General features: G+C 51.8%; 1 protein-coding gene across 1 annotated transcript; it reads right to left on the minus strand.

Moving 5' to 3' along the window:
- Positions 1–11717: 11717 nt before the first annotated feature.
- Positions 11718–21036, minus strand: LOC120392358. Its single transcript, XM_039517076.1, has 2 exons — positions 20919–21036; positions 11718–13821 (listed from the first exon to the last, which is right to left on the minus strand). The coding sequence occupies exon 2, from the start codon at positions 13803–13805 to the stop codon at positions 11718–11720; it is 2088 nt and encodes a 695-aa protein (XP_039373010.1). The 5' UTR covers positions 13806–13821; positions 20919–21036.
- Positions 21037–21668: the final 632 nt, after the last annotated feature.

Genomic DNA, 21668 nt, shown 5'->3' on the forward strand with positions numbered 1-21668 from the left:
TGAAAATCCTTTCTAAGGCTCCTTCACAATCCTGACATAAGACTTTACAAACCCTAAGGCCCAGTCAGTTGGGCTCACCGTATTTTGCCACCAGTGCACTCACTTCATTTGTCCCAGGTCATCTGTACATGATGGCGACCCCTGAGAGCAGTGCAGATGCACAGGGACAGGACGTGATTAAAGGTGGTATCGTAACACATATGCACAAAGGGGCAGAGTTAAGGTTATACACTGAGCCTTCATACTTTCATTTCCTGAGTTTTGAGCATTTAGCTATGCAATCTTACCGGTGGAAGAAGCATTTAATTACTATAAAATGTCCAGCCTGTTTTTTACTGTAATTGTTATTCACTGTTGCCTTGTTGATTATATCCAAGTGTTCCCTACAGTTTGCTCCACTGGAGCCACGGGACCACCGCACCCACCGCAGACACCTCTGCCCCGGCCGCGGGACCGGGGAAGGGCGGCGCAGCGCGCCGCCCTGCTTGGGGCGCTCTAATTAATAGAGCCTCCCCTGGGGAGAGGCCCCTGCCCCATTCTCCGCCCCCCTGAGCCAGCCAGTCTCTGCCCTGGGCAGGGGCGGCTCTAGCAATTTGGCCGCCCCAAGCACGGCGGCATGCTGCAGGGGGTGCGCTGCCGGTCTCCGGTCCCGCAGGTCCGGGGGACCTCTTGCAGTCATGACTGCGGAAGGTCTGCCAGAGCCGCCTGCCGCCCTGCCGGAAAAAGGCCGCCCCAAGTGCGCGCTTGGCACGCTGGGGTCTGGAGCCGGCCCTGGCCCTGGGGCCAGATGGGAGCTGGCGCCCCAAGGGGACAGGCCCCTGCCCCATTCCCCACCCCCCTGAGCCAGCCAGTCCCTGCCCTGGGGCCAGACGGGAGCCGGCGCCCCGAGGGGACAGGCCCCATGTCCCATTCTCTAAAACCAGTAAAAGCCCAGACGCACAACAGAACTCTCTACACATGTAACACAAAGCCAGACGGTCTAGATGTGCTTGGTCCTGTCATGATTCTGTGCTTCTGATTTGTTTTCTCCTGCCTGTTACCCCGGCCTCTGGCCCTGCAGCCGGCAGGAAGCTCAGACACACGCCAGAGCATCTTGCCTAGCTGCAGCCGACCTCTCTTCTGGGCAGATCCCGCTCTGCGGGGCCACCTCTGCCTCGGGCTCCTAGCTCATCGTGGCAGGAGAGATCCCAGCGCCCGCTCACGGGAATAAGAGAAAATAAAGTTCCCACTGTATAGACAGAACTGCCCGAAGGTCAGGCGGCTCCGTTATTGTCATTAAAGCAGCTTTTATTTTGCAGTAAAAAGAGTTTAACTCATTAACAGCCGTGCACTGGTGCATGGGAAGCAAATCCACACCACACCAGGAAAATGCGGGGGGGGGGGGGCTGCAGCGGGAGAGGAGCAGGATGTTTATTATCAAGGGAAGGAAACAGCCTTAGGAAAAGCCCCCCCCCCTGAACTTTCCAACTTCCTCGCATAGCAGGCCCGAGTTCCCAGGCTTAGCACTGTGCTGAGTTCCAGTTCCTTTGGGCATTAGCAGGACACCCCCCCAGGTGCAGATCTACACAGGGGACGGGGCTCGTTCATCCAGCCGGGCTGGAGAGATGGAGGGTGCAAGCGTGTGGCTGGGCTCCGGGGGCAGCTGCTGTCAAACTGCCCCCTGAGGCTCTGGCCCCACAACAACGCCAGGGCAAGAGTGCCCGGCCTACGAGTTAAACCTGGCAGGCAATGGGTGGGTGTGTGGGTGTAAACTGCTGCCCCCACCAACTGCCCCGGGATCAGAGAGCCAAGCTCGGTTGTTTCCGTCTTGGGCATCATGACTAATAAGAACGGTTCTGCAGAGCAAATCCTGTCCTCGCTGATCCCCATGCAGCACCCCCACCCCATGCAGCCCACATCCCCTCCCTATCCCACCTCCAGTAACCTCTGCCCCACCCCTCGACGGCCCCCATGTAGCCCCCATCCTGGAAACTCTTGCCCCTGCTCCCAGTCACCCCCTCACTCTAACCCACTGGACCCCACTGCTACAGCTGGGGATGGAACCCAGGAGTCCTGGCTCCCAGCCCCCCCTGCTCTAACCCACTAGACCCCCCCCCCAGAGCCGAGGAGAGAACCCAGGAGTCCTAGCTCCCAGCTCCCTTCTTCTAACCACTAGATCAGAAAAATAAAACACCTAAGACTGAATCCAGGGCTATGTCAAAATACTTCTCAGCAAATTGCTAAAACAGTATTTCAGATATTATATTCAGATAATTCTTCACAGCTTTGAGGCATGAAAATTAATCAAGTCTTGCTTTTTCCAGACTGAAATACCAAGGGTAAGTAAGGGACAAATATTCAGAAAAATAGACCCAAAATCTATGGAGAAAAACGTACAATTTGCATTCATAATTTCTGCAATTGTGAGTAGTTTGCCATTTGATCGGCCATAAATACACATAATTTGCCAATTTTAGGGCTGCCTGAACTCAAACAAATTCTGGAGAAGGTTTAATTCTGCTGGGTTTGAAAACAAACCGACTTTAAAAAAAATGTATTTTCTACTGAATTTGTTGGCTTTTTTGGTTTGTTTTTTTCAAAAACTAACAGATTTTTAGCAAAAATGTTGGGATTTTTCTCCAAAACTTTCCTTTTTTCCCCTCAGAAAGTGGCCAGATGTTTCCAAACCAAAACTGGTTCCCAGACTTACACTTTGCATCTAATTGTCTTAAACTAAATTGCAGAGACAGTCAGTGTAGCAAGCCCGGCAGGGTTCCCTTGTGTAGACGCAGCTCATGCCAACACCAGGAGCTTTTCGGATGGTACAACAAATACCACCTCCCGAAAAGATGTCAGTGAACCCGCCGGAAGCACTCCTCTGTCGACACAGTTGTGTCTGCATTGGGGGTTTTACCAGCACAGCCATGGGGTGTGTGTGTTGTTTTTACACTCTGCCCAACACAGCAATGCCCGTAGAAGTTTTAAGCATAGATCAAGCTTCACACCAGTTACTCCTAAGCCAGAACAAAGCGCATCCACACAGGGGTTGCAACGGTTTTACTCCACCACGTAAAAACAGTTTAGGTCTTGTCTACACTAGGAAGTTTAGCTCATCCCGTCTAGCTACCCCCTGCAGTGTGGAGGCAGCTCTACTGGCACGTTGGTGCCTGTTCCCACAGGGGAAGGGGACTAAGCTAAACCAGTAAAGGCCCCTTCACACCAGTATAACTGTTTAAACACAGGGGGCTGTGCAGGTTTCTCCGTGTCAGTTAACATGGCACAGCCCTGGCTGGGGTTGGCACCTGGCTGGTTTTTCTCCTGCTGGTTGCCATGCGCCAGGGGTGTTTTCACTTATAACCTGTGTGGCCGCGCAGGGATCTTGGGAGGAGTGAGCCGAGTCACGTGCTGGAGAAGGGAGGGCGGGACCCAGGCTCACCAGCAGGGAGAGTCAGGAGTGGGTACGGGGGTGCGGAGATGGGGGTTTGAGCCCTAGGGTTTGCCTGAGAGGAAGCAGAGGGTCAGGATGGTGGAGGTGAGGGGCAAAGGCTATTTTGGGGGAGGCGGGGTTGGATTTTGGAGGTGGCAGCCCAACTACCCAGCCTTGTAGCCCGGTACGATTCCCAAGCGTAGACGGAAACCCGTGGGCGTGCTGCAGCCCAGCGGTGAGCCTGGGCCTTCGGCCTTTGAAATCGTGGCCTTAAAACTCAATTGCTGCTGCCTCGGCGTCTGCCAGGGCTCTGAGGCTGCAACCGCCCGACTTTAACTTCTCAATGAGGCCCTGGAGTTCCCCCGCGGCCAGGAATCTCGTGCCAGCCTCGCCTCCCGGGCTCATTAGGGGCAGCACCTGCCGGACGATCTCTCCGAGGATGTTGGCCAGCTCCTCGTAGATCAGCAGGTCCTCGGTGAGCCTCTTAGCCACGCAGACCTTCCCTGCTAGCCCGTTCATGAAGGTAACACATTTCCTCAGCCCGTCCTGCAGGGTGATGATCTCCCCCTGTAGCAAGGCCAATGCCCGTTGCTCTGCGTCGATCTGAGTCAGTCGCTGCTCGTTGGCCGCAATCTCGGCCTCCACCTGCCGCTCCTTCTCGTCGCAACTGCAGACTTCTGCTGAGTAGCTGGACACGTCGTTCGCGTGTCGATTAACGGCATCCTGGGCCTCGCGTGCAGCTTTTTCAGCGGCATCCAAAGCTACCTGCCCACAGCCGACCAAGACGGAGCCTGGTGAAACCGACTATCATTAGTTATATGATTATTATTGTTTGTATTACACTAGTGCTTAGAGGCCTCGACCAAGATTGGGTCCTCCCATCACGCCGGGCCCTGCACAGACCTGCCCCCAACCAAGCTCAGGGCCCTCATTGCACTGGGTGCTGCACAGATCCCCTCAACTGAGCTCAGGGCCCAAGCACTGCACATGTGGAGGGGGGTCCCTTAGCTGGTAGCTAATTGCACCACCCCCTTGCTGTGGGGTGCAGACCCCTCCAACAGCCTGTGGGGAGGCAGCATTCACCCAGGACTCACCCCCCAGCCACTCACAGTGCCACGGCCCCTCCCAGCAGCCCCAGCCCGGGGCCTCCTTCCCTTTGGGCTCTGCTGCGCCTCACATGTGGCCTGGACTTGTGCCCTCTCCGGTGACCCACGGATCCCCTTCCCCGCCCCAGAGGAGGGGGCAGCAGGACTGGGTATCCAGCCAGAGCCCTGCGGGGGAGTCTCCTGTGTGCTCAAAATAAGGCAAACAAAAATTTAAAAAAAAATAAACAAAAGAGTTAAACATTTAAATAAGCAAATTATTACCCTATTTAAAACTTAATAAAAAGGGATTAAAATGTATATTAATATTTGCCAAATTTGTTGTATTAATTTAGCAACTCAAGGCACTTTTCATTAAACGTTATTTTAAAACTTTGCTGTATGGAAATAAGGAAAGCCCATGTTTCAAAGATTAGTCCGTGATTAGGCTTAGAAGCAGAGTCTACATTTTTGTTGCTTGGCAACCATATCTTTAAAGTTAGGAGTAATTGCAGCTGTTGCATTTCTGATGGGTTAAAATAATTAATTTACTGGATTTATTTAAAGTATTTACCTTGTTTTCTCTTTGTTTGTTGTTTTGCTTTTAATTGCTTTATTTTTTGGAGATTTTTATAACAACTATTAACTTTTAAAACAAAGAGAGAGAGTAGAAGTGAGGAGAGGCGGAGGGAAGAGGGAGTGAAGAACAACCTAGGCAGGTAGCGAGACCTGAGCCAAGAGCGATGAACTCTTTAAGGTATCTTAAAGCACAGGCAGCAGCAGTGAGTTTAGCAAACCGAGAAAGGCTATAAAGGAAAACGTAACCAGTAGGTAAACATATTTGAGAAAGAAGGTTCTATTTTTAGCTCTGAGCAAGGAGTTTGGATCCAGGGGTTAAAGCAATTGGGACCCTGCCCCCCTGGTTTTTATCCTGGCTCTGAGAGGAGAGTGGGGGTCGTTACCTGCTCTTGTAAAACCTGAATTTGTTCCCCCAGTGTCTGTTGTTTTTGTTTGCCCCATATGGTTTTTCATTTTGAAATTCTTTTTTATTCACTCCCCTGTGATCAAGTCACAGCTCCTGTCTCCTAACGTGCTCTCTGAATTGTTCCGTTCTTTCTTTCATTTCATTTACCAGTCCAGTGAAAAGATTGTTTGCTACGTCTCCCTCCTGGACACTTACTTTTCCCATTCTGACAGGCACCCGGCTAGGTCCTGGTTTAGGTCTTACCAGAACCCGGCTTTTATTGTCAGCTGCTGGTTGCACTGCAGTGGCCCCCAATTCATTTTTTAATTTGCCAGGGCCACCTTTTTCCATGTCTGGCCCCATTCTTCAGGCACAGGGTGGCTGCCTGAAGCCTGCTGTTGATCACCAATATTTATAACAGCAGACAGCACATGTATTTTTTGTAGGTTCCTTACAGCTGTTCCAATGTTTTATTCTGTTTCTGTGCTTGCTGTCGCTGCCCTGCTCCATGCCTCAGTTTCCGCATCTGTACAACATGGATAATGACGCCCCCCCCTCCCCCGTTCTTTGTGAGTCGTCTCTGGAGAAAAGAAAATTTTGGTCTCAATGTCCTGATCAGTCCTTACCATTTATGCTGAAGCTGCAAGCCGGGCTGGGGAAGCTGCCAATGTACTTCATACAGAACAAAACATCCCCTGAGAGAGAATCAGACCCACTGCCCCAGAGGGGAAAGGCCCCGTGCCCCATTCCCTGCACCCCTGAGCCAGCCTTTCTCCCTCCCTGGGGCTGGATCGGAGCTGGTGCCTCCTAAAGGGGAAAGGCCTTTTCCCCAGCCCCTTTATGCTAGCTAGTTTCTTGCTGGTTCTCCATGCTCAGTAGGGACTGGGAGAGCAGGAACTACTAGAAAGGGGATGGAGTGGACCCATCTGTGACACTCTTTACCTCGGGGGAACACCCTACACCCCCATGTTCATCTTTATAAAATGATTGTGGGGGTGTATCCAATGCAAAATTTGTCATGTCCGGTGTCTTCGGAAGGCGCATGATGCACTGAGCATGGTTGTTATAGTAATTGTTACAGTGAGGTTATAGTGAGGTTATAGGTTACAATTTCATGTATATAGTTATGAGGCTGAAAATGTGTTCTCATGGCTTAAAGCAAACCCAGGCAAAACTCTCCAGGAACAGAGAGGCAGTTCACACCTCATCAGGGCATGGATGGGACAAGCCCAGCCCAGCCTCACAGGAACAATGGACAGTGGCTCACGCAGCAACAAAAGAATCTGTTAGACCCTCGAGTGAGTCACCTCCTTCCTTTGGGCAGTCTGGGACTGCGACAAGGTGATGCTCAGCTGACTCTGAAGTGGGGTGGCAAAGCCAGGAGGGAAGAAAGGACACGATAAAAGGGAGAGATGTTTGCCAGGCTCACTCTCTTCCACCTCCGTCTACAGACACCACCACCAAGCAACTGAAGCGCTGATCACAGGGGAGCGTCTGGCTGAAGGGCAACCAGCCTGTGGTGAGAAGCACAGGGCTTGTCTTCACTACCCACCCGGATCGGCGGTAGAAAATCGATCTCTCGGGGATCGATTTATCGCGTCTCGTCGGGACGCAATAATCGATCCCCGAATTGACGCGCGTACTCCACCAGCCCAGGTAGGAGTAAGCGCCGTCGACGGGGGAGCCGTGGCAGTCGATTTGCCGCCATCCTCACAGCAGGGTAAGTCGGATCAGATACGTCAAATTCAGCTACGCTATTCCCGTAGCTGAATTTGTGCATCTGAAATCGATCCCCCCCATCCCCCACGTAGTGTAGATGTAGCCTAAGTGTGTAAGGGCACTGAAAGTGTTAAGATCAGCTTAGAATGCATTTTGCTTTTATTTCATTTGACCAAATCTGACTTCTTGTGCTTTGACTTATAATCACTTAAAATCTATCTTTGTAGTTAATAAATTTGTTTGTTTATTTTACCTGAAGCCGTGCGTTTGGTTTGAATCGTGTCAGAGATGTCCCTTGAGATAACAAGTCTGGTGCATATCAATTTCTTTATTAAACTGATGAACTCATATAACCCTGCAGTGTCCAGCGGGCATAACTGGCCACTGCAAGACGGAGGTTCCTAGGGTTGTGTCTGGGACCAGAGAGATTGGCTAGTGTCATTCGGTTGCACAATCCAAGGAGCAGCTGACATGCCAGAGACTGTGCGTGAACAGCCCAGGAGTGGGGGTTCTCACAGCAGAGCAGGGTCAGGCTGGCTCCCAGAGACAAGGATTGGCATCACCTAGCAGATCCCCGGTCCAGATAACATCAGAGGGGAAGGTCACACCATCCTATGGTGTCAAGCAGATGGACGGACTCTCCAAGTCCTAAATCCCTGGTAGCAACTGCAAAGTGTGCGCGATAAGGCACCATGAGGCTGTAACGTACAAACAGCACAAGCCACTCACCAGCAATTGTCCCCACGATAGGAATAAACATCAGCCCGATGCCGATATCTCGTGTCAGTCGGTTGCGCTCTGCTTCCTCTCGTTGTCTCTGCAGCTCGGCCTGCATTTCTCCGAGCTGCCTGTTGGCCCTTTCCAGCATCTCTCTGGCCTCTCTTTCCGACCCGCGGCAGGAGTCCAGCTGGATCCTTAAGCGCTTGAGGGTCCCTTTCTTTTCCTCTTGCTCGTCCTGCAGGCTTTTCTTCTTCGCTACTAGCTCCTCGGTTCTGGAATCTACCGTCTTCAGCTGCCTTCCCAGCTCCTCATCTGCTGCTGACATCTCTCGGGAAGCTGCCTGGATTCGTTCCCGGATTTTCCCGTGTGCATTCGGATCTGCCTCAGCTTCAAGTAGGTGTTGGGTGAAACACACCAGCTCCCTCATCCCTGCCTCAAAACGGTCCCGGACGACCATCTTATAACCCTCATCTCGTCCAGAGCAAGTGGAAAGAGCCATGGGGAGCTGCCACGAGATGACGTCCTGCCTGCAAGAACAAAATAAGTCTGAGATGTTGGGTCCAGCTGTTAGCAGAGGCCAGCTGTTATCCAGTCTGTGCACTGTTACACCTGGGCAAGTACAGAACAACTCCACTGGTGCAGCAGGATCGCTCCAGATTCATACCAGGATCACTGAGACCAGAATCCAGCCCTGACTCCATTGATGGCAACAGGGTCACTGAGATCAGAACTGACTCTGGCTCCATTGATGTCAGTGGGGTCACTCCAGATTCACACCCAGGTCACTGAGATCAGAATCTGGCCCTTTATGTTATTCCTCACAAACGGAAAAGTTCTGTGGCACCATCAGGTCTGGAGGATCTTCAACTAGACAGACTGATTCCTTCCCTGCATTGCAAGTCCGGGTCTAACCTTCCCCCTGCTGTTCTGAAATCCAAGGCGCATCAGCTCGAGGAAGCAGCGTCAGGTCTGTAATGTAAACGTTTTCAGTAGGAAAGGGCCTCACATAATCACAGGACAAAGGAGGGCCCTGGTTCCCCGCCATGTTCCTAGTTTAATATGGAGGTGACTCTCCGTGTCACCAGCTCTTGCGTGCCTTGCAACTACTGGAGAATGTGATTTTTTTAGACCCATCTCTCCCTGCCTTCGACTGCCTTCCCCGCGCCACAGGGGTTTTCGGGTACAGGTGGGGCAGGGAGCAGATCCCTGCCTCAGGTTGGGGGTGGAACCTGGGGGCAGATCTGGGTCTGTACTGATGCAGGGCAGGGGCAGATGCGAGGGCTGGTGCCAGCAATCAGTTTTGATGTGGCAGCTTGACACACTCTGCAATTACCCATAGGTCAGCCAACCGGATGATGGCACCATTGGCATTTTCCAGCATAACCGCACCCCAGCTCCGCTCTGCCCATCGCCCCAGGAGAAGGGAACATGCGGACACCCTTAATGATGGGTCTCCCAGCTAGAAAGGAACGAAATGGGAATGGTGGGGGAAAGGAGTTGATGGATGGGGTAGGTGCATAGAGCCCAACGTGGGTGGCAAAGGGGGCCTACAGACCCCATGCCAAGGTGGGAATGGGGGACTCTGGGATTGGTGGAAAGGAGACACACCGAGCCCCTGGCATGGGTACTCCTAGGGGAATTCTGTGCCAAACAGTTAAAAATTCTGCACACAATCATTTAAAATTCTGCATAATTCATCTGTCAAAATAACAGAATATAATCACGTCAGGTGCAATTATTTTGGTAAATCATTTCAAAACAGCTGTCAGCAGGTCTATGTAACAATCCAGACAAGAAAAAAAATTCCCCCAGGAGTAGAGAGTTCAGGAAACCCCTGCGACAACCCAGTGCCTGTTTCTCTGTTATGCTTTTCTGGGCATCTCAGTCTGGGTGCGTCACACGTGCCAGATGGGCACATCTGTGGGGAAAATGCTGCCCCTTTGGTCTGTTAGTCGAATCTCTTTTTTTCAGCCTGTCCCTGCAGGGTTACCATATAGAGGTTCCCAAAGAGAGGGCACTGCAGGAGAAAGAGAGTCTAGAGAGTGGGTATGGATGTGGGGTGCTGGAGGGGTATTTGCTCCAGAAGGGAGGACTGCACGGGGCCCCCCAATGCAGACATCCGCATCCCCTCCCCCCAGAGCCCAAGGGATCCAGCGGCAGACACAGGCTGATGCTGTTCAGATGGGGCTGGATGGAGTTTCCTGTGGTGATTTCAGTGCTGGGCTGTGCAGGGCTGACACTGCACAGGGCTCCATCCCCAAAGGCCAGGCACTCTGCTCATTGACGGACACGCTGCCTCCTTCCTTCAGGGCATGCCAGGAACAGCAGCTGCCAGGAACCCTCTGGCTCTCCCTCCTCCCATCAGTGTCTTCTATTTTTGCACTGGTGAGCTGGGCTCTGCTGGGTCCAGAAGCCCCTAGTGGTGGCCAGGAGCGCCGCAGCGCCAATTCTGCGGGGAACAATGAAATTCTGCGCAGAACATTAATTCTGCCCAAATTCTGCATTGCTCTACTAAATAACAAGAGGCTCCTTAATGCTAGTAAATGCCAGAGGCTTTATTGAAAATGCTCCGTGCTGCAGCATCGCAAAGCAGGAAGTCCAAGGACCCATCAGGCAGCTCACACTTGCTGCTTGACTCTGTGCCAGGTGTGCGCAGCGCGCCGCCGGTTGGCTGAATCCCCCCTATGCGCCTCAGGGGAATGACTATGGCAGCTTCCGATTTCCTTCCAAATGTTGGGAGGAACCCTGGGCCAGTCGAAACCAAAGGGAGTTTTCCCTCAACTTCAATGGGCACAAGATGGGCTCTTCTCAGTCCACATCCCTGTAGGCCACATTTCCAAAGGGATTTAGGTGCCTAACAGTGCAGATGGGGGCCTAGTGGGATTCTCAAATGTGCCAAAGCTAGTTAGGTGCCTACCCCCCCTTGCATTCTATTTGGTGCCTAATTCCCTTTGCATCCAATTTAAAATCCCGCCAGGTGCCGATTTGCACTGTTAGGTGACTAAATTCCTTGAACACCTGGCCCTGTGAGTCCAGCGAGTGCTATGGCCCCATCTCGCAGACATGAGGCCCAGAGAGTGGTGAAGTGACTTGCCCTTCAGCTAACAACGTGAGACACAGGAAAAAGCTCCTGGCTCCCAGCCTCAGTCCTGGCTCCTAGCACCCTCCCTCTGCTCTAACCACTGCACCTCACTCCCTTCCCAGAACAGGGACTAGAAACCTGGAGTCCTGCCTCCCAGCCGCCAATGCTCTAACCTCTAGACACCTCCTCCCTCCAAGAGATAATGAAGGAACCCAGGAGTCCAGCCCCGACCCCACCTCCCCAATCTAATTGTCTGGCTGGTTCCAATGGCAGCATGTGAATGGAAATTTCTCCTGGGTCATTGAAGGTGGAATTTGCTCTCCAGCACGAGTAGTGGGAGCTCTGCTGCTTGTGACAGTCTATAAAATCTTCAGATCCTGCTTCGGAGAGAACAGGCAGTTTCCTCATCTCCTCCCTCCATTAATCTCTCTTTAGGTTCTTATGAGGGCCCGCTAGTACCTAAGTGTCTCACCTCCCCCCCTGGCTGAGGTGGGAAGCCCAAGCACAGAGAAATAAGGTGACTTGCCCAGGGTCACAAAGGACAGCATGTGGCAGAGTAAAGACTAGAGCCAAGGTTTGCCGTATCCTCGTGCAGCACCTTGACTGCAAGGCTGGCCTTTCTCAAGCTCAGGTCTTGCAAAGCAAAGGTCATATTTTGAGGAAAGCGAGGTGGGCTGCAATTGGTTGATTATGAAGACTCCCCATAGTGTGAGCCAGTAGCTGGGACCCCACCGGTGAATCCATCTACTCAAACAGGTCTTCTTCCTCTGCAGTCAGCTCCTTCATCCCCCGTTGCACGGATCCCTCAATTGCCTTCTGCTCTTCCATGCTCACAGGGGGTAGCACGGCCTTCAGCTCCCTGTCGATCGTCTCCACCCTGGCCTCGACACTCCTATCAAACTCCTCCTTCTTCTCGATCACCATGTCGTAGATGGCTTGGCGGGCCTCTTCACAACCTTTCTGTAATGCCTCCCGCTCGGACTCGAAGCTCGGGTGGGAAGTTTCCATGGTGATCAGTCGCCCGAGGCTGCTCACTCGATCCATCAGGTAATTATTGGACACTTCGGTGTAGGTCTCAGAGATCATGTGCACCAGGTGGGCCACATTGGAAGCGTTGAACGCCTGGGTGTAGATGGTGTCTATCACGAAGGATTTGGAGGAATAATTTTCTATTTTCTGTACGTCCGAGACAGAGCTCACAAATTCCTTGATGTCCCGACTGAGGCAGGAGTCAATCAAGCTGGAGATCATCTGGAAGAACCTCACCATCTTCTCCCACTGCTCCTTCACCCTCCCCAAGGCCTCCAGCCCTTTGATCAGCATCTCCCTGGCTGCCTTAAAATCGATTTCTTGCACGTTGCATTTCTCCATAGCGCACATGATCTCTGTCAGCTCATCATTCTGCCTCTTGAAGTTCTCGAAGCTCCTTTGATACTCATCTTGGGTCGACTTCAGCATCTCCCGGCTCTGCTCGACCTTCAAATGTGCATTTCGCAGGGCACTGGATCCTCCCGTTGAGTCTTGCTGACATTTAGCCACGTTCGGCGGCTTGGCGGTGAAGGCAGGAGATCCCACTGAGGATTTACTGTGTGAATCAAATTCTGATGCTCTTTGGTATAAGCGTTTGATCTCTTCAGCGAGGGGCTTCTCTTCTTCCTTTCCTTTGTTTTGGGACAAGGCCATCTTTTCCAGCTGTTCACAAATACGGAGGCCAGATGCGCAGATCTCTAGAGCTTGATTTTTTGGCTCACACATACTTTCCATGTCTATGCTGCTCTTCGTCTTTAGCAAACAGTCTTTCAGCCAGTTGGTGTTAACTTCCTGAGTTTTCTCATTGACGATTTTCTTCATGTTGAGGCCATTTTGCTCATCGATTAGCTCTTTGAGCTGCGTTGCAAACGTCAGTAGCATTTCTGACTTTGCAAAAATGTTGAGTGCTGGCATTATTCTTCTATGGTCGAATTGCTCTGGGCCAGCCACAGCACTGCCTTCCATTTTCTCAGTTCCCATCTTGCCCCCTTTTCCTGTGAACATGCCTGCAATCCCATTGACAATATTGCAAAGTCCATTTGTAATATTCTCCACAATGGTCATGCCCACAGCAGTCCACCCTGTGGGAATGGCTTTCATGGCTTCATTGTATTGGTTAAAGGATTCATCGACTTGCTGCTTCATCTGGTCGTGATACTGCTCAGCCAGCTTCTGTGCCTCCCTGGCTGCTTTCTCCTTGATCTGTGCTTGCTGCAGCGCTATCTGGATGTCTTTCAGCTCATCCTCATAACCTTTCTTGGCGTTCAAACAGGCCTCCATCAGCTCCTGGATCAGGTAGATGACATCTGAATACTTGTCCTTCACCCCCTGGGCTAAGTCTTTGCAGTCGTCTGCCACGGCCTTCATGTTCTTTAGGTGCGTCGGCAGCATGGCATTCACCGTCTCCGTGTCCTGGAACAGAATTTTAACAATCGCCTTCATCCGTCCCGGGACGCTCATGGAGAGGAGTCTGATCTGGTCCATGTTGACGTGTGCAGTGTTGAAGGCTGCCCAGCCTTGGTTACTGACTTGACACAAGCAGGCCCTGAAGGATTCTGGGTATTTGATGTGCTTAAAGCCATCCTTAGGGGGGTTCTTATTGATGGAGAAGTCTCCCTGCCCTGCTGAAATGAAAACCAGCTGCCCTAGGATGGCGATGGAGATGGGGGCCGGCATGAGGAACTCCTCCCAGTTGGCGTAGGACTTCATCCTCAACTCCGTCTCCTTCCGCACATCCTTGGCTTTGCTGACACTCAGCTCAGCTTTAACCAGCGCCTGGGACTTTCCAGCTTCATCTGCCATTGTGCAGCCAGTAACCCTGAAAATATTATTAATTATTATTTAATGTGTATTTTAGAGTAGCACCGATTAGGAGAAAGGCCGCCCATACTCTTGGGTATAGGACAAAGACCTAGGAAGGTGTGATCCCTTCCTAAAACAGTTTACAAACTAGGAAACATGTACTAGTGGATTAGTGCAGAGGGGACTGGGAAACAGGATTCCCGGGTTCTCTCCCCAGCTCTCGAAGGGGAGTAGAGTCTAGTGGTTAGAGCGGGGAGCCCTGGGAGGCCAGACTAATGAGGGGAATGGGATGTAGCAGGTTAGACCAGGGGGGTTGGGAACCGGACTCCTAGGTTCTATCTGAGGAAGGTGTAAGAACTAGGCAGTAGCAGACATGGGATAATCTCCCCTCAGGGAACGTTCCCTCCTGACCTGCGGTAGCTGACGGTTGGTTTTCACTTTGAAGCAAGAAGATTAGATCCTCGCCCAAATCCCGAAGGCTTGTTTCTAGGGGGTGTTGCCAACACTTTGGAGAATAGAGCTAAAATTCAGAAGGATCTTCATAAATTGGAGAACTGAGCTATAGACAACAAAATGACATTCAGCAAAGACAAATGTACGATGCTACACTTAGGGAAGAAAAACCAAATGTACAAATACAGAATGGGGGAAAACTGGCTTGGCAGCAGCACCGCTGAGAAGGATCTGGGGGTTGTGGTGAATCGCAGCCTCAACATGAGTCAGCAGTGCGACCCTGTTGCGAAAAAAGCAAATGCCATTTCCGGTTGCATTAACAGAGGCACAGCATGCAAGTCACGGGTGGTGATAGTATTGCTCTACTCAGCGCTGGTTAGGCCTCAGCTGGAGAACTGTGTCCAGTTTTGGTCACCAAGGTATAAAATGGATGTAGAGAAACAGGAAAGGATCCAGAGGTGAGTGACAAAGATGATCCAAGGGATGGAACGCAAGCCACACGAGCAAAGGTGGAAGGAACTGGGTATGTATAGTTTGGAAAAGAGGGATTAAAAGGGGAACATGATAGCGGTCTTGAAATACTTGAAAGGCTGCCATAAAAAAGATTAATTTGTTGTCTCTTGCAACAGAGGACAGGACATGAGGCAATAGGTTCAAACTACAGCATAACAGATTTAGATGAAACCTCAGAAAAATCATCCAAAGCCCAAGATTTGGTGGTGATGGGGGACTTCAACTATCCAGATATATGTTGGGGAAATAACACCGACTATCCACTAAGTTCTTGGGCTGCATTGCAGACAACTTTTTATTTCAGAAGGTTGAAAAAGCTACTGGGGGGAAGCTGTTCTAGACTTGATTTTAACACATAGGGAGGAACTCGTTGAGAATTTGAAAGTGGAAGGCAGCTTGGGTGAAAGTGATCATGAAACCATAGAGTTTGCAATTCTAAGGAAGGGTAGATGGGAGTACAGCAAAATAGAGACAATGGATTTCAGGGAGGCGGCTTTGGTAAGCTCAGAGAGCTGGTAGGTGAGGTCCCCTGGGAATCAAGACTGAGGGGAAAAATGACTGAGGAGAGTTGGCAGTTTTTCAAAGGGACACTTAAGGGCCCAAAAGCAAGCTATTCTGCTGGGTAGGAAAGATAGAAAATGTGGCAAAAGACCGGCTTGGCTTAACCACGAGATCTTGCATGATCTGAAAAATAAAAAGGAGTCATATAAAAAATGGAAACTAGGACAGATATCAAAGGATGAATATAGGCAAACAGCACAGGAATGCAGGGGCAAGATTAGAAAGGCAAAGGCACAAAATGAGCTCAAACTAGTTACGGGAATAAAGGAAAACAAGAAGACTTTTTATCAATACATTAGAAGCAAGAGGAAGACCAAGGACAGGGCAGGCCCACTGCTCAGTGAGGCGGGAGAAACAGTAACAGGAAACTTGGAAATGGCAGAGATGCTTAATGACTTCTTTGTTTCGGTCTTCACTGAGAAGTCGGAACGAATGCCTAACATAGTGAGTGCTAATGGGAAGGGGGCAGGTTTAGAAGAGAAAATAAAAAAAGAACAAGTTAAAATCACTTAGAGAAGTTAGATGCCCACAAGTCACCAGGGCCTGATGAAATGCATCCTAGAATGGAGCTGACAGAGGAGGTATCTGAGCCTCTAGCTATTATCTTTGGAAAATCCTGGGAGACAGGAGAGATTCCAGAAGACTGGAAAAGGGCAAATATAGTGCCCACCTATAAAAAGGGAAATAAAAACAACCCAGGAAACTACAGACCAGTTAGTTTAACTTCTGTGCCAGGGAAGATAATGGAGCAAGTAATGGGAAGGGACTGTCTAGGAAGGATACGGCAGAAAGGGATCTAGGGGTTATAGTGGACCACAAGCTACATATGAGTCAACAGTGTGATGCTGTTGCAAAAAAAGCAAACATGATTCTGGGATGCATGAACAGGTGTGTTGTGAGCACGACACGAGAAGTCCTTCTTCCGCTCAACTCTGCACTGGTTAGGCCTCAACTGGAGTATTGTGTCCAGTTCTGGGCACCGCATTTCAAGAAAGTTGTGGAGAAATTGGAGAGGGTCCAGAGAAGAGCAACAAGAATGATGAAAGGTCTAGAGAACATGACCTACGAAGGAGGCTGAAAGAATTGGGTTTGTTTAGTTTGGAAAAGAGAAGACTGAGAGGGGACGTGATAGCAGTTTTCAGGTATCTAAAAGGGTGTCGTAAGGAGAAGGGAGAAAACTTGTTCACCTTCCCCTCTAAGGATAGAACAAGAAGCAATGGGCTTAAACTGCAGCAAGGGAGGTTTAGGTTGGACATTAGGAAAAAGTTCCTAACTGTCAGGGTGGTTAAACACTGGAATAAATTGCCTAGGGAGGTTGTGGAATCTCCATCTCTGGAGCTATTTAAGAGCAGGTTAGAGAAATGTCTCTCAGGGATGGTCTAGACAGTCTTTGGTCCTGCCATGAGGGCAGGGGGCTGGACTCAATGACCTCTCGAGGTACCTTCCAGTCCTAGAATCTATGACTCTATTAAAACCTTCCAAGTACTCCCTCCCAGTACGTACACCACTCCAGCACCCCCTAAATACCCCCTCCAGAACCCCCCAAAAGCGCCCTCCCAGTACACACACACATCCTGGCAGTGTCCTCTATTTGGTATCTCTAAGGGGTTTAGGGCAAAAAATAGAGAATCGACTAATAGATCGGAGGCGCAGAGGTTTCCCCCAAGATGTGCCCAGTTGGCACGTGTGACACACTCAGACTGAGGTGCCCAGCAAAAGTGTAACAGAGAAACAAGAACTGAGTTGTCATAGGCGAAGGGGTTTCCTTAACGCTCTACTCTTGGGGGATCCTTTATGTTGCCTGTATTGTTACAGACAGACATGCAGATAGGTATTTTGAAATGGATTGTCAAAATAATTGAAACTGGTGTGATTGTACAGTATTATTTTGACAAATAAAATATGCAGATTTTTGCAGAATTTTTAACTATTGTGTGCAGAATTTTTAATTGTTTGGCAGAGAATTCCCCCAGGAGTACCCGGTTATTGGACCTATGTGGGGACAAATATTTGCCAATGGGCTCTTCAGTGGAGCAGAGCAAGGTCTGGCAGATCCAGTGGCTGGAAGTTGCCGCTAGACAAATTCAGACTGGAAATAAGGCGTCAGTTTTGACCAGGGAGGGGAAATAACCATTGGGCCAGTTTCCCAAGGGCGGCGCTGGATTCTCCATCCCTGACAATTGTGGGTGTTTCTCTCAGAGATCTGCTGTAGGAACTATTCTGGGGCAGGTCCCTGGCCTGTGTTACCCGGGAGGTCAGACTAGATGTCATAATGGCCCCTTCTGGCTTTGGCATGGACAGAGATGGAGTCAGGACAGCTGGGTTCAATTTCCCGCTCTAGGGCAACTCACTTTGCCACTCAAGGCATGGACCCCCCCACTTGCCATGCTGCCTACTCGCGGAGCTGGTGCCAGGGTGAGGCTGTGAATATCTGTGATGAGGGCAGGGAGAGAATCGTTTACTGGGCCAATTTTCACCAAGCTTTCAAGCTCCACAGAGCGATTCCTAAGGGCTGGGGAAGGTCCTCAGGACACGTCTACATGTCAAAGGCTCCCGCGGCACTGGGGCAGCTCTGCAGCCATGTGGCTGTAGCGCTGCAGTGTTGACACAGCAAGGAGGTGGAGTGAGGCCCTTCCTTGGTGTAGTTAATCCACCTCCCCAAGAGGCTGTAGATCGATGGGCAGAAGAATTCATCCATCCACCTAGTGCTGTCTACAGGGGGACTTAGGTTGGCTTAACTGCACCAGTGGGGAGGTAGATTTCTCAGAGCCCTGGCAGACATAGCTCTGCTGATGTGCGTTTTCAGCAGAGACCAGCCCTGGCTCCACAGTCCTGTTCACGGAGCTCTCTCCTACTCCCTGTTAGTTAAGGAGCAGTTTGGATCGGGATGCGGGAGAAGCTGGACTACAAGGTGCTCAGAGCTGAGCCTGCTGGGATCCGGAGAGAGCCGGGTTAGCCACAGCCCCGCCGGCCCCGATCCCTGTCTGATTTGCCGGGTGAGAATTTCATTAGGCCCCACTACCCCATCCCCCCATGCCAGGTGCTCTGTTCCTCCCACACTACCCCTTCCCAATGGCAAGAGCTTCTTTATGACCCCCATCCCTTAACCTCTCCCCCACTGGTTTCATTTCAGTCTCTGGCTGGGAGCTCAGTCACTGAGGACATCAACCCCTTGAACTCCATTGAGACGATGAATGAGCAAACCTGAGCCATGCGTGGAAGGGGGTGCATTCTGTTATGCTGGGAAACATCAATGTTGCCATCAACCCATTCTTCACTCCACAGACTTGTGGGCCAACTGGCGCTGCTTAATATTGGTGTGTTAACATTGCAGTGCTATCACTTTAAATACTGGGGTGGGGGGAATTCCTGCTCCAGCCAAGGGGGCTCTGTTGGGAAGCTTGAAATCTGTGTTGGTCCCCAAAAAGCCTGCCTAGAACCAAGGGGGTTGAGCTGGGCCTCGCTGCTTTGGGGAGCAGCCTGTTTTCTCTCCCCCAGGTTTTGCTTCTTGTATGTTATCATGCTCCAGCATGACTAAGCACTGAAACAGGGTATGTTTACTCCCGCAGGAACTCTGTGCCACTGCGCAATGCAGAATTTTTGCAGAATCAATGTTCTGCACAGAATTTCATTGTTCCCTGCAGAATTGGTGCTGCAGAGCTCTTGGCCCCCACTAGGGGCCACTGAACCTGGCAGAGCCTGGCTCCCCTACTGGCAAATAAAAGACACTGCAGAGAAGGGGGAGGGGGAGCCAGAGGGCTCCCGGCAGCTGTGGTTCCTGGCACACCCAGAAGGAAGGAGGCAGCGTGTCCCGCAGTGAGTGGAGCACCAGGCTTGGTGGGGACAGAGCCCCATGCAGTGTCAGCCCTGCACAGCTCAGCACTGAAATCACATCAAGAAACTCCATCTAAGCCTGGTCTGACCAGCATCAGGTAGTGCTGCCTGTGGATCCCTGGGCTTTGGGGCAGAGGGGGGTCTGGGCCAAGGGATCCACATGCATTCACCCCATCACCTCCCAAATACCCCCTCCCAAGACACACACCTCTGGCACCCCTAAATACGTCCCCCCAGTGCATGCATACCCCTATAGCACCCCTCTAGTACCCCTCCAACACACCCCAACTGTCCCCTCCCCCCAACTCTCACTCCCCTTTCCACCTGGCAGTGTCCCCTATTTGGGAACTTCTATATGGTACGCCAATGGGGGCAGGGTAGAAAAATGAGAATCGACTAACACACTGGAGGGCAGAGGTTTCCCTCGAGTTGTGCCCAGCTGGCACGTGTGATGCACCCAGACTGAGGTGCCCAACAAAAGCCTAACAGAGAAACAGGAACTGGGTTGTCGCAGGGGTTTCCTGAACTCTCTACTCCTGGGGGAATCTTTTACGTTGCCTGTATTGTTACAGACACACTTGCTGGCAGTTGTTTTGAAATGAATTACCAAGCTAATTGAAACTGGAATAATTATACTGTGTTATTTTGACAGATAAATATGCAGAATTTTAAACTATTGTGTGCAGAATTGCCCCAGGAGTACCCAGCTATTGAACCTCCGTGGGGAACAAATATTTGCCAATGGGCTCATCAGTGGAGCAGAGCAAGGTCTAGCAGGAGGCCATGGCTGGGGACAGATTCCGACTGGAAATAAGGCATCAGTTTTTAGCAAGGAGGGGAATTAACCCTGGGGACAGTTCCGAAGGGGCAGGGTGGGGTCTCCTTCGCTGACAGTTGTGGGTGTTTCTCAAAGAGATCTGCTCTGGGAATTACTCTGGGGCAGGTCCCTGGCCTGCGTTATTCGGGAGGTCAGACTAGACGCCACAACGGCCCCGTCTGGCCCTGGGCTTGACAGTGGAGTCAGGCCAGCTGGGGTCAAGTTTTGGCTTTCGGGCAACTCACTTGCCCCTCTGGGCCTGGATCCCCCCCCCCCCACTCGCCGTGCTGCCCACTGGTGGATGGAGCTGGTGCCAGGATGACGCCATTAATGTCTGCAATGAAGTAGGGGGTGTAAGTTCATATATTGCACCAACTTTCACCGAGCTTCCGAGCTCCGCAGAGCTGGGGAAGGTCCTCAGGGCACATTTACAGTTCAAATGCTCTGCGGCTGTAGCGCTTCAGTGTAGGCACAGCAACAGGGTGGGGTGGGCGGGTTAGTCCACCTCCCCGAGAGGCCATAGCCGATGGGCACAAGGATTCGTCCATCCACCTAGTGCTGTCTACACAGGGACTTAGGTCGGCTTAGCTGTGCCCATTGGGGGTGAATTTCTCACACCCCTGACAGATGTAGCTCTGCTGATGGACGTTTTTAGCCCAGACCAGCCCCAGCTCGGTGGTGCTGGAATCCCCGAGCTCCCTCCTACTCCCCATTCAGGAGCAGTTCGGGCCAGGACGCGGGAGAAGCTGGACTGCGAAGTGCTCAGAGCTGAGCCTGCTGGGATCCGGAGAGAGCGGGTTAGTCACAGCCCCGCCGGCCCCGATCCCGGTCTGATTTGCCGGGTGAGAATTTCACTAGGCCAGGGGTCTTTAGGTTTCTATTTAAAAACCAACCCCCCTCCCCAGCTGCCCACCGGGGGCAGAGAAAAGCCTCACCACGAACCGCCTGGCTGCGCCCGCTTGCTTCCTCCTGCCAGCGATGCTGGAAACCAGAGCCCGGTGCCGAGTGCAGCCAGCAGTGACTGCACCAGGCAGCTCCTCGGAGGGTCACTCAGCTCCGGGGGACCTGTGGTTTGCGCGGCCTTTTAAAGAGTTGGGGAAGTGCAGGGACTGGACCCATTGGCTTTCAGATTCTCACCCCCTCCCCCAGCTTACCCTCCCCACCCTCCTTACACTACCAGGGAGCAGGACATCAGAGCTGCTGAGCTCACTGCGCCCTCCAAGGCTCCTGGACCCCAGCGTGCCTCTCACAACCTCCCTGGGTGCCACTTTCCCATATCTCACGGGAACCCACTCCCTCCCCCGCCAGGGTCTCTATGTGCCCTCCACTGCCAGGGGTTCTGCACCCCCCATCCATTCCCCCCCGCCAGGGGCTCTGTGTGCTGCTACATTCCCCCATAGCAGGGTTCCCCATTCTCTCCTCCCCCCAGGTCAAAGCACCCAGCCCAGCCCTCCCTGCCAGGGGCTCTCTATACCCTCTCACCCCAGCCCCTTGCCAGGGAGTCCATGTGCTCTCCACTGCCCCATCGTCCCATGCGAGGGGCTTTGTATGTCCCTCTCCCCATGACCCCCCACTCTGGTTTTCTTTCTGTCTCTGGCTGGGAGCTCAGTCACTGAGGGTGTCAACCCATTAAATTCCATTGGGACGACGAGCAGAGCTGAACGGGGTGGAGGGGGTGGGAGCTG

This window comes from Mauremys reevesii, unplaced genomic scaffold (genome assembly GCF_016161935.1).
Source record: "Mauremys reevesii isolate NIE-2019 unplaced genomic scaffold, ASM1616193v1 Contig1, whole genome shotgun sequence".
Lineage (NCBI taxonomy): Eukaryota > Metazoa > Chordata > Testudines > Geoemydidae > Mauremys > Mauremys reevesii.